The sequence below is a fragment of the Drosophila takahashii genome, chromosome 2R, assembly GCF_030179915.1.
Source record: "Drosophila takahashii strain IR98-3 E-12201 chromosome 2R, DtakHiC1v2, whole genome shotgun sequence".
Classification (NCBI taxonomy): Eukaryota; Metazoa; Arthropoda; class Insecta; order Diptera; family Drosophilidae; genus Drosophila; species Drosophila takahashii.
Window position 1 is genome coordinate 4,056,225 of NC_091679.1, and position 22,096 is coordinate 4,078,320.

The following is a 22,096-nucleotide window of genomic DNA, read 5'->3' on the forward strand; positions in this document are numbered from 1 at the left end:
CATTAAGAAGCTTGGTTATTTTTTAGACAATTTGTATACTTATCGATAATTTTTGGTAATTTCGATTTTTTGATTTTTGGCCAACTCTTATAAGGGAAACCAATATTTATGCAAAGCAATGTTTTGCTTTATATATTCGACTAATTTAAGAAAAGACATCAAGAAAGGCAATTCATATTACTGCATTTTACCATTGATATTTTCTTTCAGTATTTTTGTTTTCACATTAATTTTTCACCCTGATTAGAATTATACTATTAATAATGAAGAAAGGTGGGCGGGGAAGCCGTGAGTCAAATTGTTTAAACATTTGAATTTGTTTAAACAATATGAGGCACGTGTAATAAAGAGCAAGAGAATCAATTGGTTTGAATATTTAATGTTCTTTTAATATTATCAATGCGATTTGAATTTTAGTTCAAAAAAATCGGTTACAAAATGTCTTATGTAAGTATGTTATGGAAATGTAAATGAAATATTCTTTTAGCAAAAGGATATCAGTATTGTCTTGAATTTGAATATGATCGAATCTCAATATCTTAGTCAGCTGCAGTGCACACACACAAACGTACACACGCATATATATAGCCCAACTGGCGGGCCGAGAACGACCTCTGCAAAGAGGGCCAAAGCGGACCTGGAGCTCACGGGACTGGAACAGCTCGCGGAGATTGGAGTGCTTCTCGACGAAGTCATCCATCTCAAGAGTGTCATGCAGGTGCGTCACATCAATGTGCCCATGAAAGCAATGTTCTCGAGGATGAAGTCCCTCAAAGAAAATGTATTGAGCTCCCTCAGCCAAGCTGGGGACTCCCATATGCAAAAAGAGCCCATGGAGTGCATGAAATGCAAAGGTCCACTCCGAAACAGCGAGAGCAAGGAGCAACAGACGACGGTATGTCTAAAACAGGACAACGCAGCGCAAACAGAGTTCTGGCGAAACGCGACACAAGGCCCGACGGCCACCAGCGCGGTGCAGACAGACCCGTGGCGAAGGCTCAGCCAACCCAACACGGCTCTCGATGTGGGAGAGCTCCCGACTCCATCAGCGCAACCGTCTTCGCTTAGAGCGCCCCCGGGTTCCCAGCAGGTAAAAATAAGAAATCCACGAGATGATGCCAAATCCAGAGGCCCCGCTGGGAAAGACGCGACCACTGCCTGGAGAAAGGCTGCTCCGAAAAAGCGGCCCCGAAAGCCTAACCGCCCGGACGCCCTTATAGTGGAAGCCAATGGCAAGACCTACAGCGAAGTCCTAGCTATGGTTACCCGTAGGGACGACGGGAAGCTGCAAAGCCTCAGCTCCCGAGTTAACAAGGTTAGGCGTACAGCGACCGGGAACCTTCTTCTGGAGCTCAACAGAAGCGAGGACAACAGCACGGAAGAAATAAAAGAGAGCCTTGAGGCGGTACTTGGAGAAGCGACTGCGGTGCGAGCGCTATCCGAAAGCACGAGGACGAAGACGGTGGTGATAAGCGACCTGGATCCACTAGTGGAGGCCGAAGATGTCATCAAAGCTCTGGTGGACCAATTTGCCGTGAACGCTGCATCCGTTAAACTGAGGAGTCTCCGTCCATCATACAGGGACACTCAGACGGCAGTAGTTGGATTGGCAAGCAAAGAGGCAGAAGAGGTTCTTGGGAAGGGCAAGATCAAGATAGGATGGTCCATCTGCAAAGTGAAGGAGAGGGACTCGCAGCCTAGGTGCTACAAGTGACTGGAGATTGGGCACTTTGCTGCAAAGTGCCATAGCAAAGTGGACAAAAGCGGGTGCTGCTTCAAGTGTGGCAAAACTGGGCACAAAATTGCTCAATGCCCTAACGAGAGCGTATGCTTTTTATGCACCGAAGGAAGTCCGAAGGCAAGGAACCACCAAGCAGGAAGTAGGCGGTGTCCTCACGCCGCAAAAAGAGCCGGTGCCAAACCTCGAGAATGGAAGTGATCCAGATAAACCTGATTCACTGCCGGGCTGCGCAGGACCTACTCCTGCAGTCTGTGAGGGAATGTAAGGCGGATCTGGCTATCATCAGCGAACCTTACAAAGTCGAGGATAACGGCGACTGGGTAACGGACACATCAGGCAAGGCCGCGATATGGCTGTGCAGGAGAAACGGCAAATCATTCCTGGACGTGCGTAAGGGATCGGGCTTCGTCCGAGCTCGAATAGGCGAAATATGGGGGTACAGCTGCTATCTAGCACCTAGTCTCTCCGAGGTGGACTTTAGACGTGCACTGGACACGATCGCCTTCGATGCAAGGGGCCGCCACCCTACCATCATCGCAGGCGACTTCAACTCGTGGGCCAAAGAATGGGGGTGCCCCAGCACCAACAGCAGGGGGCGAGCCTTACTCAGAGCCTTTACAACGCTGGACGTTGTGCTGCTTAATGAAGGGACGCAGGAGACTTTTAATCGGGCTGGAGCTTGGTCTATCATAGACCTCACTTTTGTGAGCTCCCAGCTGGCCCGACGTTCTCACTGGAGAATCGGCGACTTCTGCACGGCCAGCGACCACGAGGCCAGCCAGCAGCCAGCATGGAGGATGCGTGCAGGGCAGGTATGCTGCAGCGCAAACACGAAAGGGTGCTGCTGTTCGATACGAGCGACGCACAGTGGCGCCTTTTGACTTTTTTTTGGTAATAAATCATAACTTTTGAACCAGTGAAGATAATTGAATGATGTAAACGGTAAATGATAGATAACACAGTGCCCAAACCTGTCACTATTACGTAACGCATAACTATTTTTGAGCACAAGTTACCCTTGCTTTAAAAATATTTATACATGGGCGTAAGTTAAAAGCTGGAGGGGGATTACACTTCAGGCATTTCAGCCCCCAAAGATTAGTAGGCTACGCTCATGTGCTTATATTCAAAGCAAAACAAGAGAGAACGCTGAACGCACTGTTTGTGAATTGTCACTGTGAAGAAAGTAAGAAAAACAATTTTAAAAATTCCAAAACAATTCACAAAAACCTGATGAGTGTCCTAAAAATTAAGGACATAAGGTGTCTTTGGATCAAAAATGCATTGTAGAAGAAAATATTTTTATTTAATTTTTAAACGCTGTTCACAAATGAAGATTTTTAAACTTTGCTGTGACTTTAAAATTTTGAATGCGCCCACCTCCTCTTGTGGTTGAGTTAGATTGAATTTTCCAAAACGACCGTATAAAAGGGACATGTAACTATTTAATTCGGAAAAGATTACCAAAATTGGTTGACCACTCTTGAAGATATATCCCAAAAGCCGAAGAAATTTTGTGATTTTCTTAAATTAAAGATACCGCAAATACCAGAGCTGATGGACTATAGGCGTAGTGGCAACTTATGCTTAGAAAATCATCATTTATCGAAATAAAATGGTGGCAGGCCTGGACATCGACCCATGTCACATTTTGTCGGCCTGTGTTATAGTTTTCTACATAAATTCAACCATAACAATTAAAATTCTTTAATAAAAAAAAATTTGTCACCATGCTATATTAAATGTTTGTCGAATACCCTACAAGGTACACTTGGAGCAAAAACGGTGTTACTCTCAAACGGCACAAAATAAAAAAAAGGGGTGTGTCCAGCCTACGCACGACAGAAGTAAAACTTCTAGTATTCCTCTCACGTTTATCATTTCATTATCTCTTTTTATACCCTTGCAAAAGGTATTATGATTTGAAGAAGACGTTTTCGACCCTATAAAGTATATATTTTGTTGATCAGCATCACTAGACGAGTCGAACTAGCCATGTCCGTCTGTCCATCCGTCTCATAGTTTTAAAGCTATCGGGCTAAAACGATCCCAAAAATCTTCTTTCTTTTGCAGGTAGTATATAAGTCGGAACGAGGCGGATCGGACAATTATATCATATAGCTCTTAGAGGAATAATCGGGAAAAAAACTTTAAATAAATTATATCTTGGTTGTTTTTGAACATAGAACCTGCTAATTTTGGAAATACCATCTTTAAAATAAAATTTTATCAAAATTGGACGACTATATCATATAGCTGCGATCGGAAATATAATAGGAAACAAATTATTGCTTCGATGGTTTTTATTGTATTCTCTTCTACTCTGGGATATGAGTCATTTTAAATATTTTCGAACTTCGATTTTAATTTTATCAATATCGAACTTCTATATCATATAGCTGCCATAGGAACGATTGGAAAATTAGTGAGAAATAATAGGAAATTTAACATTTTTGAGATTTGTAAATTATTAGGAATTATCTGCAAGGGTATATAAGCTTCGGCTGGCCGAAGCTAGCTTCCTTTCTTGTTTTTTATGAAATTGGAGCTGGTGCTATAGCGTCAGCTGCAGCAGATCGCAGAAGCCCTCTGTATGCTTTACTTCTTTCTTGCATCTTAATTAATGTCACAGAAATGATTTCGGCTTAAAAATCGTATTCTCACCAGGGACCGTAATCATTATAAGTGAAAAAATAAAAATTATAAAAATGATTATTATGTGAGCGATATTATTTCGTTTAAAAATATCACTCAAAGTGCGATTGCAGCCGTTCTGTACGGAATTTTAGAAAGATTTAAATTTGTGCTTGTAGGTAGAACCACGAAGCACATATTGAGTTAATCAAATAAGTTGTTTTCTTTGTATAAACTTTTAAAAACGCGGTTATTAGTTTACAAGAGGTATGCATAAATACAAAATTTGTAGCAACCTTAGGACTTTATGTCATTTATATATTAGCAAAACGACTTAACAAGATGTTATGAACTATTCCACATAGACCCAACCCGACATGTGGGCTGGGTGCTAGTGTGTTGGTCCCCCGTGCTGTAAGCACGAGTTCGATTCCCACAGAAAATTTTTTTTTATACAAAAGTCAACCGTTTTTTAAGCGGTTTATACAAAGAAAATGTATTTTTTTCTTAGCTGGATATGTGCTTTGTGGTTCTACCTACAAGTGGACATTTAAATAATTGTAAAATTCTGCGTGGGACGGCTACAATCACACTTTGAGTGATATTTTAAGCGAAATAATATCGATCACAAAATAATCATTATTTATGAGCGATATTTTTTTCGCTTACAAAATAATCATTAAATGGTGATTTTTATTTTTTTACTCAAAAAAAAAAAAATCATTATTTTCGATCCCTGATTCTCACACAAGCAAGCTTATATTTACTTTTGATTTTACTCTCTCAACTTTATGCCAGCGCATGCTGCAACCAAAGAGTTCAAGTGCATAATTTCGTTTGCTTATACACTTACAAAACCAATGAATCTAATATGGACAAATGAGGTGCTCTCTTTTAAAACGTCATGTGTTCTAGTCTCATTTAGCTATCTCATTCTATCGCTCAAGAAAAACAGACAGGTAAACATATTTAACGTCCGCATGCCCTAGCTAAGCTGAGGTAGCGAGGTATATCAGGATACGTGTATGGTTGCTAAAGAGTAACGTTGAAGGGGACTGAAGGGAAACTCCGCTGGCGATACGCAACATGGAAACGCAGCGCTTCTGCAGCCGCTTGGAAATGTCGAACGGCGGGGCTTCCGCAAGCGCTCGGAACTCCACCGTCAACTGTAGCAAAAGTTCCCTCCTGGTTGGTCACGATAAATTCGCCTGCGAGCTGTCGACCAGGCTTCTTAAAACCACCCCCGAATTGCGATCCTTTCACGGTCTTAGAGCCTGCGTACAGCGTGGGCCGAAAAGATGCACCACGTGTGCGGGCGTACCAACCAATGGCTGGCAGCGAGGGTATGAACACGCCGATGGCGTTGCGCCGGGTGAAAGATCGATCGGGGGTCAAGTTCTGAAAACGTTCGGATATTAATCTATCAGCTCTCAAGAAACACTAACAAAATTCACCTCTGACTTGGATTCGCACTGTTCACTTTCGTTAACACTTTATTGGCTGCCGTTAGGCCTCGCCGCACTCAGGTACAGTTTTGTTAATTAGTTTAACACGTGGACTTTAAAAATGATACTCGTCTTTGAGTTTAAGCGCACGTGCGCACATGTGCTGCGCACAGAAGTTCGCCTACGTGGCTGACTTCGCTTCCAGGAATTTAAGTAGGAAGCGCAGAGACGGAAAATAACGGCGTTGTGGCGTGATACTTTCGTCATCGCATCGTTCACACTGATATTCGCTAGATTTTCGGTCGCCGCGTCGTAGATCGTGCAAGCGAGAGGGCAGATGTGCAGCAGAGAGAGGCTGGAAGGCAAATTCGGGAATTCTACCGCTGTCCGCGTTAAAGAGATGCGAACGAGAAACGACGTAAAATCAATGTCTTAACCCTTATGCGTGCGTCTGCTTATTGTACCCTAAAACCACAGTTAACAGATGGAGAATCATGTACCGAAAAGCTGTTAACTGAAATGACGTTCTGTCTATTTGCCAATTTGAATATCTTTAAGATGGTATATGCCTATTAATTTGCCTTTCTCGTTTGCTAGTTCGTAATATGCCGGGCTAACTTTCTTGATTACCTCTGATTTCATAAAAACTGGCGCTAGTTTGCTACTGAATATCTTAACAGCATTGCTCTGTGCAAAATTCCTAGCAAAAACTGTGTCACCAACTTTCAGCTGTACGGTCCGACTTCGTAAGTCGTACTTTCGGGCATTGGTCTCATGGCTGTCTGCTATTCTTCTTTTGGCCTCTTGCCGAGCTAACTGAAAATATTCAGGGTATTTTATCGCTACATTGTCTTGCAATAAGTCTAGCTTACGAAGAAGGTCGTGATCTTTGCCATTCAGTATCATGTTCTGACCGAAGCAAAGGTAGTAAGGTGAGTAACCGCGTAATCGCTGATTTTATCCGAAGTGAATTTCTTAAGCGGTTGTAAGAAATGGAACTTAGACATGGGGTCAACTATAATCAATAACCCGATATTCCCTTCTTTCGACCTCGGATATGGGCCTAATAGATCCATATACAATTTCTGGAAAGGTCTATCCGATGTCATTGGTCTGCCCATGGGCGGCCTTAGTACTAAGTTCGCACCTTTAGTGGATTTACATGTGGGACAGTTTGATATGTATGAACGGATTTGCGTAATCATCCCCGGCCAAAAGAAAAATTGCTTAAGCTTCTGCGCCATTCGTCCCATGCCAAGGTGAGCCGAGTCGCATGGATCGTGAGCTCGATGTAGAACGCTGTTTCGGAGGTTTGAAGGCACCCAAAGCTTCCATGAATCACTACCTTCCGCGCCTTCGAGTCGCTTATAGATATACCAGATATACCTCCCCGAGAAGTCTTTCTGCTTCATTAGCCACTGCAGTGACGCGTGGTCGGTAACTACTACGAAATCTTGTCCTTCGATATACGCCCTGAACTTGTGGATGCCTCTAATTACAGCCAAGCATTCCAATTCGGTAACCGAATAGTTCTGTTGGGCTTTCGAGAGTTTTTCGGACATATCGATGGAGAGCTCGGTTCCTTCTTCATCTGCTTGCGCTAACACACAACCGATTCCGTGCAGACTGGCGTCGCAGAGAAGAATGAAGAGGTCAAGAGTTCATCTAAATAGACGAACACTCTCGTTCTCAGGCTTGGTCCATTAGTCTGCACAGCGTTTGAGCGGCGTTGCATAGGCCGAAAGGCATTACCTTATACTGGTATAGCGGACGATTGGGTATGGTAAAAGCTGTGCATTGGCGAGACTTCTCCTCAAGAGGTATCTGCCAGAAGGCATGTTTCATGTCTAAGCCGGTAATGTAACGAGCGGGAGGCAGTCTGCTAAGGATACCATCCACCTGTGGGAGAAAGTAATCGTCCTTTAAAGTAAGCTTATTTACCTTTCGAGAATCTAAGCATAGCCGAATTTTCTCTCCTCGCTGGACTAAAACGCAGTTACTGCTCCATGGACTCTTAGACTCTTCGATTACATCCATTGCTAACATGTTTTGGATTTCAGAAAACATAACCTTTTCTTTCGCTGGCGAAACTGGCCAATGCCTCTGTTTTATCGGACGGGAACTACCTACATCAATATTGTGCTCTATAAGATGGGTGCGCCCTAAGCCTTCTTTCTCATAAGACTTGATTTAACCTGTCTTGTTGAGTGGCTGATAATAAATGGTTCTTCGTTGTCTTATCGCTTTCCTCGCGACCTACATCTAATTCGGTTACAGATCCCTTGTCGTCAGTGATTTTGTCGAGCAACCCAAACTTCTGCAATAACGCAATGTAAGAATGGATATCTATTTCAATATCGGTGTATAATCTACTATCCTTGTTGATGAAAATGGCGGAAATAAGTCTTTTGCGGCTGTCACGAACTCCTTTCCAAAAAGTTCTAGCTCGTGTCGTCGATGTTCAACATCTGTCGTCGAGCTCATGACTATTTACCTCTCCAAATATTCTGTTCCGCGTTTCTGTGTACCGAGCTAGCCGCTTCTGATAGGGCATCTGCTCGGTGGTGCTTTCTGATCGGCTGTTGGGAACCGACTCAGTCTGCGTAGAGCGATCTATACCTACTGTTCTGGATGCGGTTGGGCGCTGGCGCATCCTTCTGTCGGTTTTCCGACGGATTACAAGTTTGACATTTTGGCTAAAAAACGTTCTTGGCGCCGCATCCATAACAAAAGATGCGCCGCTGATTTTCGAGACATTCATCGAAACGGTGACCTAGACTATCACAATTCCAGCATTTGAGTGGTTTTCGCTGCATAGCGGCGACTTCGTCAGGATGCATATCCTCTTCATCTAGCTGGGATACGAATGGTCTAGGGACAAAACTACTCTTCATGGGCTGCAAATTGATTTGTTTACAAAATTGCTCATGTGTTCGTAACTCTTCCCTCAATCGAGCGAGAGTATTAATCCCAAAATGCATATTTTCAAATCTGAGCGAGGTCTTGGCAAGGCTTATTAATAAGCGTACCAAGGATTCCTCTGATATAGGGTTTCGCAGTCGGGCAACGAGTCTTTTGACATGGAACTGGAATTCTTCAAAGGGTTCCTTGTCGCCTTGTCTCCTGCTGTTAATGGATTCCCAGATATCCATGTCCGTGTCAATGACTTCGAATTTCTTACGAAACTCTTCGCAAGACCTTGACCAGGTGAAATTGGGATTTGCCTTATGAAACTTACAATACCATTCAGTGGCCTTTCCTCCGAAGAACAGGTGTAAGTGGTCACACAAAATGTTCTGATCCGCATTCAGATTTTGTTGCGCTAATGACCGGATGCGATATGGGAATTCTTCGGTCTAAAGACCATCTCGAGCACCTTCGAATTTGATCCGCCAGCTCTGAATAATAGACGGTACCTTGTCCTGATGAACTGACATATTCGACCTGTGGCTTACACCACTGAATTGCTGGCGCTTATCGTTCCCTGCAGCTTCATACGAATTAGACGGTGGTCTGTTCGCCGGTGCTGACAAATCTCTATTCCCTATGGGTCTAGTCTCGGCATTAGATCTTGTATTGTTTGCTAGCTGTATGGTGGCTAGTTGAGTCTGAATAGCGGAGGTCAATTCCTGCATTAACTGACGCTGGCAAATTTGCATTTCAGAGCGTACTACACTAGTAATTTCTTCTCGTTGACTTGAGATATTCAAATGCGACGTGGTACTATTTGACAAATTCAGGGATGGTTGGTTTTTGATCTCTAACCTTTGTGATCTCGTTAGCATCCCCCTTCGCTGACCGGTTCCGCGACCCCTTCTAGACCTAGTGCCTGCGGGCCTAGTAAACTGTTGATCGTCAGCGATACGAATTTGCTCTGCAGGTGTTCAAATTAAATTCCAGCCTACCTGTAGGAGACTGCAAGCTTATATTTTTCTGTCAATGAATGCTAAATTAGAGGACAGTTATATGTTGTTTTGATTCTACATAATACTATATGTACCTGTACATGTATACCTGCATAATTTCCCTTGCATACTACCTGAAGGTAACGCCTCGGTTTTTCAATATTTTTGATAACTAATTGCCAGGCAAAACATATAAAAATTTTAAAAAAAAATCCCCATTTAACAATCAATAATAACATAAAAAACGTTTCCCATGAATAGAGATGGTCATTTCACAAGGTAGCGCCATATGCAATTTCTTGGACCATGACTTTTTCCCTTTTTTTGGCTCTTAAAACCGCGGACGCAGGCGGACGCAGCTACAACTTTCGTAATATCAAGAAGAAAGTCCAAATAACGTTTTACGGAAGTATAAAAAAATAGTATTAAATAGTTTTTTTTTATTTTCCATCAAAGTTGAAAAATATGGAAAAAATGGACGTTTCGCAAATAACACATAACTAAGAGATGCGGATGGCAAACTGCAATATGTTTTACTTTTTTTTTACTCTTAACTAACACACCAATCCGTGGAAAAAAGAAGCAAAGCGATTCGATGCCTAGTTTTTAAGAAAAACCCCCGGAAGTGCGAAAAATTACCTAAAAACGGTGTGTTTTTTTAAGTGAAAAATTGTTCAACTTTGAAAGGGCATTTTGATTTGAAAAAGGGTTACATATTTGTAATAGTGGATCAATTACCTGTCGATTGGTAAGGGTCACAACTTTCTAGGACAAAGTCGAAAAAGTGATTAATTGCACGTTTTTTGGCCCAAGGCGCCACTGTGCGACGACAGCACGAGGCTCAAAGAAATATGTTGCTAGAACAACAAAAGAAAAAAAACGTAGTGGTTAAAGGCCTAAAAGTAGACAAAAACTGCAAAGTGGCTGTTAAAACTCTAATTGAAGATAAACTGCAATTAAAAAGTTCAAGGGTTTCCGATGTGCGAAAGCTAAATGAGCGGGATTATGGTTTGGCAAATTATGGCAATTATAGCAAAATTATGGTTTTGGTAGAATGCGAATCCCAAGGAGAAGTGGAAAACTTTTTGAAGAATGGGCATAAATTACGTGGAAGCCAGGTGTTTCTTGACAAGGACTTGACAGTAGAAAAACGAGCAAACAAAGTGGCTCTTCTAGAGCTAAAAAAGATTCTTGTGACCATTTGCAGGGAAACAAAAGTTAAAGCACAAAACGACAGCATCAACGCAGACGGAAATTGGATGTCTTTTAATAACAACAAGGGGCTTATGTGGCAAGGAAAACCAGCTGAACCTAAATTAAAAGAAATATACGGAAACAGTTTGGAAATGTCTCACATTACGTATGCGTTCTTAAGCCAGAAGTCCAAGTCAAAAATCTAAATAGAAATAAAAATAAATGTATTAAATGTAGTCCTATGTTACAATATAGTATTGTTGCAGGTGTAAATGCTATTAAAGAGCCCGATACCATAGAGAGACTGGAGGTCAGAATATTGTCCTATAACGTGGCAGGAATAAAAAATAAGCTTATATATAATGATTTCTTCCCATACATTGCGTTGTTTCAAATTTTCATTCTATCTGAAACATTTCTGGAATTTAAATTGGATGCTGTTGAAGTAAAATTTAAAGACTTTGTGCTTAGATGGGTGCGTGCCATCCGAACCAGCGCCAGAGGACAAGCAAGTGATGGAATGAATATAATAGTTTCATAAATGTAGATGAGGCCATTATTATCCAACTGAGGACTGCAGAAAACGAAAATAACGAAAAAACGAAATAGCCCAATTATTTTTTAAGTATTTTATTTATTTCTTTCTTATTTCCTGGTGCTACAAGGATTTCCTTATAAATTAATGAACTAGTCACATAAACAATATTAAGAATAATGAAGCAAGGTGAATTAATTTTTAACAATTATAACTGACGGTTTAAATAATTGTTGAAAATTTAAATTTAATTAGTTTGGTTATTAAATTATACCCGTTACTCGTACAGTAAAAGGATATATTGCAAGAGTGTGTAACAGGAAGAAGGAAGCGTTTCCGACGCTATAAAGTATATATATTCTTTATCAGGGTCACCAGCCAAGTCGATACAGCCATGTCCGTCTGTCCGTCTGTCCGTCTGTCTGTCTGTATGAACGCTGAGATCTCAGAAACTACAAAAGCTAGAAGGTTAAGATTTCCCACACATATTCTTGGGCCTCCTACGCAGCGCAAGTTAATTTCAGCCGAGCGACACACCCCCAATAACGCCCACAATCGCTCACTAACGATTTAAAAAGTGTCCTGCGCCCATATCTTTAAAGATTTCCGAGAAGTATAATTGCAATTTTGTTGTGTATATTTATACCGATCGAAATGTAGAATTCGTTTTTCAAATCGGACCATTTATTAAAAAGTTAAACGTAATCAAAATTGTTTATATATCTATCTCCCTCGCACTCCCTTTAGCCGAGTTACGATTATTAGTTAGTCGGGACACCAACCCGACTATAGCGTTCTCTATTATTTTATTTTAAACTTAGTTTAGTCTGTCCGAGGCAATATATATGTGAAAAATCACTGTTTTTGAATTATGTCACACTAAAATTTATAAACCTTGTTAGGGCATTACAAAATGTGATGCGTGAATGGCTCAATCAGTTAGTGTGTCTACAATTTCAAAGGTCCCAAATTCAAGTCCTACACCGAGAAAAAAAACCTTTCTCATCGGTGTTGATTTTAGTACGTTTCGATGTCTTGGCTAGGATCGAATCGTACTAAAAATACTAAAATCAACATCGATGTCTCTCGGTTTTGAGAATTGTTTTTTAGTATGTGTTATCGATATTGGGATGACGTCTTCTCGAGATGAACCGATGTCAGATTCAAGCATAAACCGTACTTGATTTCAGTTTTTCGATGCCATAATCCATTCTCAAATACTAATTTCAACATCGAATCGATGTCGATTTTAAGATGAAAATTACACATTTTTTGAGCTAGGGGAGAGTGGGGGAATTTCGTCACAGGGGCAATTTCGCCACCTGCAATATCTCGGAATTTATAAGTCGTAAAAAAATATAATTTTTTTGTTTTAGTCCTTCAAGACGGCCAGACACAACCAATGCGTTTTTTTTTTTGCACAGAAGGCCAAGATAATTAAGCTATAATATTAAATGTGTTTTAATAGTTCAAAAGCTACATTTAGTTCTCGACGAAATGTTTTCTGTATGCCACAATTGAAAAGGGATAAGATACAGGTTTTTTTTGTAAAATACACAGTGCTACAATGTGCATTTCTGCGTTAATGATGTTTAATTTCGCGCCTAATTTCGGAAGAAAAATAATTATTTCTAGAAAAGTACTGTGTGGGGAAATTTCGCCACCCTATGCTTAGGGTAAATTCGCACTTATTTTAGATACATCTTTTTTTATTTGACGAGCTGGCTAACGAACAGACTACCAGCAGCAGCAACAAATATAGGACGTCAACAAAAATGGTACGCTTGATCAGTGTAGCATATTTACAGGCTTTAAACTCCCTATATTTTTCAGGTGACGAAATTGCCCCAGTGGTGTGGTGATTTTACCCCTGTATGTGGCGAGATTGCCCCAGTATATTGGTTTTACTTTTTAATTTTATATAAATCACCAAGGTAATTAAAAAAAGGGGAATGTCACATTTTAAAGCTTGGTGCTAACCGCATTCAACAATAAAAATAAAAATATGATAATGCTGACAAAATTACCCCACTCTTCCCTATATATATTTTAGCCTAACGGCTTTTATTTCATTATTTAGTTGATATACATGAAGGGGCGTTGTTACAAATTCGGATAACTTATAAATGTAGTTCCCTGATGAATTTTTTACAATGCATGATCTTAAATGACAATAGTATTCAACTTCTATTTTTTCGCAAAAAACATAAAATTCTGTTAAATCCATATTGGGTATTAAAAATTGCTTAATTTTAATAAAGATTAAAACTATTCTTATTTAAACCTAAACCTACTACCTATGTACCCTTATATTCCAGTTGGTTATAAAACCTAAAGTTTTTACATTTCCATGGTTTGCTGTTATTTCTAGAGCAAGACTATTATTTAATATACTTTGCTCTTTTGATGTTAATCTTAAAATAGGCTCAATAGATTTGGCATGGTTCGCCAGAAATTTTGCAAATTTAATTTGACACTTAATAGCTAAAGTATACGGAGGATTCATTCTAGAATTGATATTGTGAAAATAAATCTTTGAATCCTTTGGCCTCAAACCTCATGCACCACAAATATTTTAGAGATCCATATTTTTCTATGGCAGTTGCATAATGGACCACAAAATGGTGTTTAGGCTTTAATTTGCCGAATAATTTGACGTATATAGTGTGATGTTTTTTCACCAAGTTTCGTAGGGTATCTAATTCGCCTTTCTTACAATTCGACTTAAATAAAAATTCTATTATATCAAGTAAAGTTAATAATAGTTCCCATTCTTCATTACCGTGTGGAACTCTATCACCAATCATGAAGGGCAAAAAGTGTGTAAGGCATTCTGCTTCGCTTGCTGACGTTTTTAGATTACACGTTTTTAGTCGATTCATTTCTATTTTAACGGAAGAATTACCAATTTCGGTTTCTCCGTATGGGAAAAGCGATTTTCTACTATTTATTTCCTTTAAAGTAATTATTCCTTTATTAATTATAGAAATAAGAATTTGACAAATATCATATTTGCAAACACCTTCAAAGATATCGTGCATTATATCGAAACAAAAGTTATTTATAACTTTGAACGATAATAACTCATTGAAAATGCAGTCTTGTTTTAGCCCGGTTTCTTGATAAATATAAACCGCACATTTTCCAAGCCGTTTTTTGTTCTTATTATCAATCCACTTTCTAGAACTTTGAATTCTTCTACTAAGGGCCGGTTTCTCGAGTCCCTGTCAAAGTCCCTGATAGCTATCTGTTCGAAAAACTTAAATATCAGATAAACTGTTCGTAAAAGCAAATCCGCTTTCTCGACTGCTTTAATTTATCTGAACGAGAAACAATTACAGAGTGCTGTTAACGCACAGAATTGTGCTGTGAAGCGCAAAAAATTATTTCATTTATTATTTCATCAGCTGTTTGGGTACAATTCAAAGGAAAAGTCAGCTGTGATTTTGTTTCTTCTTCATAGTTGGCTTTGGGAAATCAGCTGTCATTCTATCGAGTCGAAAACGCTTAACAGGGGCTCCGAGTCCCTGTCAAAGTTAGCTCTCACATTGTTGCTCGAGAAAGCCAAAATGCCTTAGCAGGGACTTTATCTGTTCGAGAAATGTTAGCCGGCACTCGAGAAACCGGCCCTAAATGGAAAAATGAATTTTCATTTCCGCATTTTTTAAGCTGTTCTGTTGCTATAAATGCTGCATGAAAAATGTATTGAACTTTAGAAAGTAAATATTTCGGCATTAACGGAAAATTGATGTAGCATCCGCATATGGAGAATGTATGGCTCCCTAACGCATTGTTAATTTGGAAGTCATCCAAGTATAAAACAAAGGGCACAACAATGTCTGGTTCAAATTGTTTCGCTATCGACTTAAAGATTTCTCCAGACGCTAAATTAGTTAAATCATTACTTTTTTTGTATGTTGTTTAATGTTAACTCCAAAATATTTGGTATCTCGAATATTCTTTTTACTGTAAATGCCAAAGGCACTATAAAGACGTCATTTTATTTCGGACCCAACGTAGGATTTCCTATTAATACTATTTCTGTTATTTAAAATAACTTATTTTATTATCAATAGATTTTTTTTTTGGCTTCTCATACAGATTTGAATTGGTTAATTTTTTAATAAATGTGTGCTCTGTTTTACAACCTTCAAATGGATCTTTGCAAAAACCAAGAATAGGAAAAATTCTATCCATTGTTTCCAGATTTACTTGCTTTTCGATAGCTGTACCAACAGTACTGAGAAATTGAAATATTGTTTTGAATTTGTAACACATTTTTTCTTCGCATAAAAGTAAGTTCATATAAACTTAAAGTAAACTCAAGGTATTTTTGTTTTAGATCGTCGATGATGGATTGTATACTTTCCGCTTGCAAACTAAAATTTGTTTGTTCTTCCTGATCTTTTTCTTCCTTTTCTTTTTTTTTTCTCTTTTTCTTCCACTTCTTCAATGGTTTGAATGTATTCAGAGAATAAGAATTCTTCACCTGAGTTTCTTTGATTTGGTATTGATTGTCTATGTACTCTAATTAAATGCCGTCGAAAACTTGGGAAACGTGTAAAAATTTGTCGGCAGCCATCCTGCTGACAAGGTAACGTGTCTCAAGATGGACAAAAAATAGCTTTGAAATAATGCTCACAAAATTACCCCACTCTTCCCTATATATATTTTAGCCTAACGGCTTTTATTTCATTATTTAGTTGATATTGCCTCGCCGGGCAATGCCTCCGTGTTCGCGGGGTTTGTACCTTTTTTAAGTCTGCTTCTCCGTTAAAGTCCCAAACCAAAAACCGCTCCTTTCGTTTTACTCCGTGTAACTTTATTGCTTCATATATTGACACAGGTTTAACTATTGTGGAAATTGGTTAATTCAGAAACTATAACAAAGAGAAAGAGCTAGACTAAAAAACTTGTACGGCTCTCCGGTTAACTTTCAGCTTCCACGCGCTTTTCTTCTCTTGTTCTTGTTAGCTATTCGCCCCGCGTAACCATTCGCCGGCGACGGCCACCCATCAGCTGTTCGTACGTCGCGTTGCCAACTGATCTGTGCTGCTAATTGGGTTCATGCCGTAACATTCCCCCCTTCGCAAACAATCCTCGCCGATTTGTTTGCAAAACCTATGGTTACGTCATGGCCGCCATCTTCACCAGCAGTTGCTGGTTTGTTGACATCAAGCTTGGCCAACTTGACGATCGGTCGGGTCAGCAATCCAGTCGCGGTGCGTATAACCGCGCTGCGTGCTATCCCGTCTTTGGCCACTCGAAGATCCATGATGATACCTTTCTTCCACTGCACCTTGGGGTTCGATTCATCAAAAATAATGACGACATCTCCTATGCAGATCGGGTTATTTGGCGGGCCATGCCATTTAGCTCTTTGTGTGAGGCACGGTAGGTATTCCCTCAGCCATCGCTTCTTGAAACTGTCTGCAATCTGACCTGCAATACGAAAACTCTTACCAAGCAAAATGCCGTTCGTGTTGCCATCCTTTACTACCATCGCGCTGCTTGCTCCTCGTAGAAAATGGTTTGGCGTAAGTGCATCAGCTTCTGGAGTCTCCAGCGGCACGTACGTCAATGGTCGGGAATTGAGCGTGTTTTCTATCCTGGCTAGAGCTGCTCTAAGCACCGGTTCTTGAACGTGCTTCTCTTCTAGTATTTCAAACAAAATTGATTTTACAGATCTTATCATCCGCTCCCATGCGCCACCCATGTGGGGCGCTCCTGGCGGTATGAAAGACCACTCGATCTCTGGGTACTTATTTTCCAGCTCCTTCGATGAGATCCTCTCGATTTCTTCTTGTAATAGTCGGCTCGCTCCTCGAAAATTGGTTCCGTTGTCCGACATTATTCTTTTCGGCACTCCTCTTCGTGCCACAAACATTTCAAGAATCAGCATAAATGTATCTGTCGACAGAGAGCTAGCTAATTCGATGTGTACCGCTCTTACAGTGAGACACGTGAACAGTACGCCCCACCGTTTCTCTCTTCGTCTTCCAACGTTCACCTCGAATGGGCCGAAGTAGTCGATGCCAGTGTTCGTAAAAGGTAGCTCATTTATAGCAAGCCTTTCTGGCGGAATATCTCCCATCTCCGGTGGCTCCGGAGCCGCTTTCTTATTGCGACACCTCTGACAAGCGTTGGCTAGTGATCGAACTTTGGCTCTTAGTCCCGGGATGTGATATAATTGGCGCATCTCGTTGACTACAATTTCGGTTAGTTGGTGGTGGAACTTACGGTGAAAATAATCGACCAGAAGATTGGTGACTTTGTGTTCTTTGGGTAGAATTACTGGTCTTTTCACGTTCATATCCACTCCGCTCATTCGATTGATCCGGCCGCGTATTCTCAGCACGCCTGCTTCGTCCAAGTAAGGCGTAAGTTTATATATTGGACTCTTCCTTCCTAATACAGTTCCTCGGCGTAGAAGAATTATTGCTTCCGCGTACGCTTCCTCTTGAACTATCCTGTAAATCACGTTGTTTACATCATCCAGGTTGCGAATACGTGTGGCAATCTTTGCCTCCTCCGACGCTAATTCTTTCTTGCATATTTTGCTTAAAAAATGCATAACGCATTTCAGGGCTCCTCGCAGCTTCTCCCACTTACTAAAACGATTAATTTCCGGGACGATGCTTGCCAGCATTGATAATGACGTCTCCTTTAGTTCATGGACGTTTATCCTCTCCAGTATGTGTGGGCTTAGATCCGTAACCGGCCAGTGTTCTTCTGATTCTAATAAAAATGATGGACCTGTAAACCATCTCGAGTCTGCCTGAAAACTCGATTCCTTCGTCCATTTTGTCCCGTCATCAGCCACGTTCAGCGCAGATGGGACCCATTTCCATTCGGCGGTTTCGGAATTCTCCAGGATTTCACCAATTCGTAGGACTACAAACTGGTGATACTTTCGAGCATCTGAGCGTATCCAGTATAAAACGTTTTTGGAATCGGTCCAAAACACACGTCTCTTCACGCCGATGGATAACTCCTGCTCCAAAAATGTTGCCAATCTTAGGCCTAAAATAGCAGCCATTAGTTCCATTCTAGGGATTGAAATGGGTTTCAGCGGCGCCACTCTCGTTTTAGAGGCCAGTAACGCGCATCGGATACCGTCTCGTTCTTCGATCCGTATGTAGGCCACCGCGGCGAAAGCATTGATACTTGCATCTGTAAATATGTGTAATTGAATATTACATGTCTCAGTAGATAAGCCAAGATACCGTGGGATTTGTAAATCTTCGATGTGTTTGAGTTGCCTTATCCATAGAGCCCAACGATCACGCTCTTCTTCTCCGATTGGTTCGTCCCAACCTACGGCAGACCTCCACACATCCTGTAGTATCAGCTTTGCCTGAATTATATAAAATCCCAGCAGACCTAGCGGGTCAAAGATGGTCATAACTATTCGAAGAATTAACCTCTTTGTCACGACTGTAGTTTCGTTATAAATATTTTCTCCAAATTTGTTGACAAAGGTAAAGTGGTCGGCTCTAGGATTCCACCACATTCCTAGCACTCGTTCGTTTGTCGTAGACTCGGCCATCTCAATGCTGCGTTCAGGTGTTTTAGTGTAACCCAAGAGCGCCCGCATTACTGTAGACGAGTTTGATATCCAGCCTCTCATCTCGAAGCCTCCTTCTTTATGTATGTGTCTTACTTCCTGAGCTAGGCGGACCATTTCTTCTTCAGACTCACAACTTTGGAGCCAGTCATCTACAAATGTATTCCGTAATATGGCTCTCGCTGCCTTCGGGTGTTCGTCAAGGAATTGCTTAGCGTTCCTATCTCTCACGTAGTTAGCCGCTGCTGGGGAGCAAGAAGCACCAAAGGTCATTACTCTCATTACATACCTATCTGGCTCTCGACTGTTGTCGCCATATCTCCAGAGAAATTGCTGTGCTCCTTGGTCCTCTTTACGCACCATTATCTGGTGGAACATTTCTTTTACGTCTCCACATATTCCGACCGCTTTCTGTCTGAATCTTAAAATCACTCCAACAAGAGAGGGTAGTTGATCCGGTCCCTTTAATAGCATCGTGTTGAGGGCGATCCCTTCCACCTTGGCTGCAGCGTCCCAAACTAGCCTCGATTTTCCTTTACTCGGATTTTTGACAACGAATATGGGCAAATACCAAGTCCGTTGCTCGTCGATCATTTCGTCGGTTCCTAGTTTGCGGATATATCCTAACTGCTCGTAGCGTCGAATCTGCTGGTTCACGAACTCTCGTAGTTCTTTGTCTTTCGCCATACGGGTTTCCAAACACTGGAGTCGTCGCATGGCCATCTCACGGGAGGACGGGAGCTTTACGTTGTCGTACCGCCACAGAAGTCCAGTCTGCCATCTCTTCAGCTCTCTGTTATACGTCGTGGATTCGTTCAGGATACGATTGGCTCTCTCGTCTTCTTTAGACCTAAGAGTGTTATTAGATATACTCACACCAACCGCATCTAGTGAAAAACTCTCTTTGATAAGAACATCCAGTTGCTGATCGTTATTACATTCGCAGACATGCATTACCCTGGAGCTTGCCGGTTTACCAGTATCACCTTTACGTCCATAAACAGACCATCCGAGCCTGGACTTAGCTGCGATCAATTCTGAGTCTTCGCGCAGCGTAAACTTACGGACTGCGTCGTAGCTTGGGGAGATCGTTAAATTTACGCGCATCGATTCAGCTTCCATTTGAGTTATTTCTCCTGTCCACCGTAGGCACAGTTCGTCTGAAGGTCCGTCGATACCCAACTTTTCCGCTACATGTGTCTCGATCAGAGTGCAGGCTGATCCCTCGTCAATAAGTGCAAACGTTTCCACCTTGCAACTCGGCCCGTACATTGTTATGGGCACGTACCTAAACAACGCTCTTTCGTTCTGCCCTGTATGCAAAACGGGTTCGCTGTCATTTGTCCTGTTTTCAGCTCTGCTTACATTTTGATTTCCGTTGTGAAGGAGAAAATTGTGCTTTCTCGTACATCCATCCACGGAACAGTTTCGTGATGCTCTGCAATGTCGTATGAAGTGTTTTCCAAAGCATCTCCAGCACAATCTGCTCTCCTTTATGAAATTCCATCTATCGTGCACGCTTAAGGCACGAAATTCTCTGCATTCCTCCAACTTATGAATGCCAGTGCACTTTCTACATGAAGGCGTAGAACTAGTGTCGTTATGAATCATTAGCCGGACCCTTGGATTCTTTTCTCGTTGTCTGTCGTCGTTGCCTGAATTTATTGGCATCACTGTGCTTGCGCAGGTTGCTACTCTGAATAGCCAGTCATCAAAAATTGCGATATCTACTCTCTGAAGTCCTGCGCTCTGCCTTGCCCAATCCAGCTTCATGTCGAACGGCAACTTCTCCAAAAGATCTCGTAAAAGCATCGGATCGTTCAGATAGGCAGAAAGTCCTATCGCGTCTACGGTCGCCCTGTAGTTTTGGACCGCCAGCGCTAGGCGTACCAAACTCTCCATGCTGCTCAATTTAACAGCGGGTTCCATACGTAGCTTTGATTGCAGGGTGTGATATATAGCTTCTGGTCGGCCATATAACATACGTAATGTCTCGATCGCTTGCTTTACTGTGGCAGGCATCATTAATTTTCCTCGAACAGCTTCCAAAGCCGCACCTTTCAAGCATTTTTGCAACCTCATTAAATTTTCCTGGTCGCTGAATCCACACCTTTCAGTGGACTGCTCAAAGTTCACAATAAACATTGGCCATTCTTCTGGATTTCCAGAAAAGCAAGGCAAGTCCTTACTAATAACTTGTCTTGTTGCTATTTGTGATGCATTTAAGCATACTTCTGACACTGCCGGCGCGACTGTCTGTGTATTCATATGCGGGCTTGTGCCCCAAGTGCCCTGACTTGTGCTCGCATAATCCGGTATATCTTGAGGATTAATTCCATATACGCTCGTACTCGCGGTCGCTCGTGGCGTCGTGTAGGTCATGTTCGGCATTGATCCTGCGTAAACATGGTTGCGATTTGCCTCCAATTGTCCGGGATGATAACTTGCGGTCCCGTAGGCTAATCGCTCCGTTCCTCCTTTATAGAACGTGGAATTCACCATGGTTCCTCCGAAAGCTGCTCCGGGATGCGTTACGCTAAAACGCGCTCCCTCATCAGCGGTAACATACATCATATTTCCCGATGCACCTGGTTTCCACTGACTAGCCAATCCGGACACCTCTCTGTGACTTGTTATGGGCGAGTGTTGATCGACCCAATCCATTCTGTTCCTGTGTGCTGCTACCTGCTGACATGTGGATGCTACGATTGGCACGTTAGGTGCGGTCGATGTAACCGCCGTGATCACGCCACTGTACGTATCACTAACGCGATCCAAGTCCAAACGTCCTCCTTGTGCTGCAGAACTCGTAACAGACATTGAGCCTGGAATGTTTTCCATTAATTCGCTGAGGTTCCCAGTCTCCACTCCGGTCTGTTGATCACTTGCGTCATCCATTATATATACTCGATGGCTGCCTTCTGACCACGCGGATCCAGGATGTGTGGTTATACACGAACCAAGTGCAAATCGAACCTTCTCGTGTCGTAATAATCTCCGGTGCACGCGTCGATCTGTCTCCAGATCGTGGTCGTAGATGGTTTAATTTGCTGCTGAAGTTTTTTAGACCACCAA

At 41.6% G+C, this 22,096-nt stretch overlaps 1 protein-coding gene across 1 annotated transcript; it reads right to left on the bottom strand.

The window, feature by feature from the left end:
* Positions 1–5,407: 5,407 nt before the first annotated feature.
* LOC123002811 (uncharacterized) lies at positions 5,408–20,293 on the bottom strand. The gene is made up of 5 exons (XM_070211923.1): positions 19,118–20,293; positions 18,558–18,627; positions 16,586–18,477; positions 7,573–7,719; positions 5,408–5,773 (listed from the first exon to the last, which is right to left on the bottom strand). The coding sequence occupies exons 1-5, from the start codon at positions 20,291–20,293 to the stop codon at positions 5,408–5,410; spliced, it is 3,651 nt and encodes a 1,216-aa protein (XP_070068024.1).
* Between the last annotated feature and the right edge of the window lie 1,803 nt (positions 20,294–22,096).

Coding starts and splice junctions, on each gene's coding strand:
- LOC123002811 (XM_070211923.1), bottom strand. CDS start 20,293: ATGTACGGGCCGAGTTGCAAGGTGGAAACGTTTGCACTTATTGACGAG. Junction 18,628..19,117: donor TGGTCCGCCTAGCTCAGGAA/GTAAGACACATA, acceptor ACATATTTACAG/ATGCAAGTATCAATGCTTTC. Junction 7,720..16,585: donor GTGAAGATGGCGGCCATGAC/GTAACCATAGGT, acceptor TTTCTCCCACAG/GTGGATGGTATCCTTAGCAG.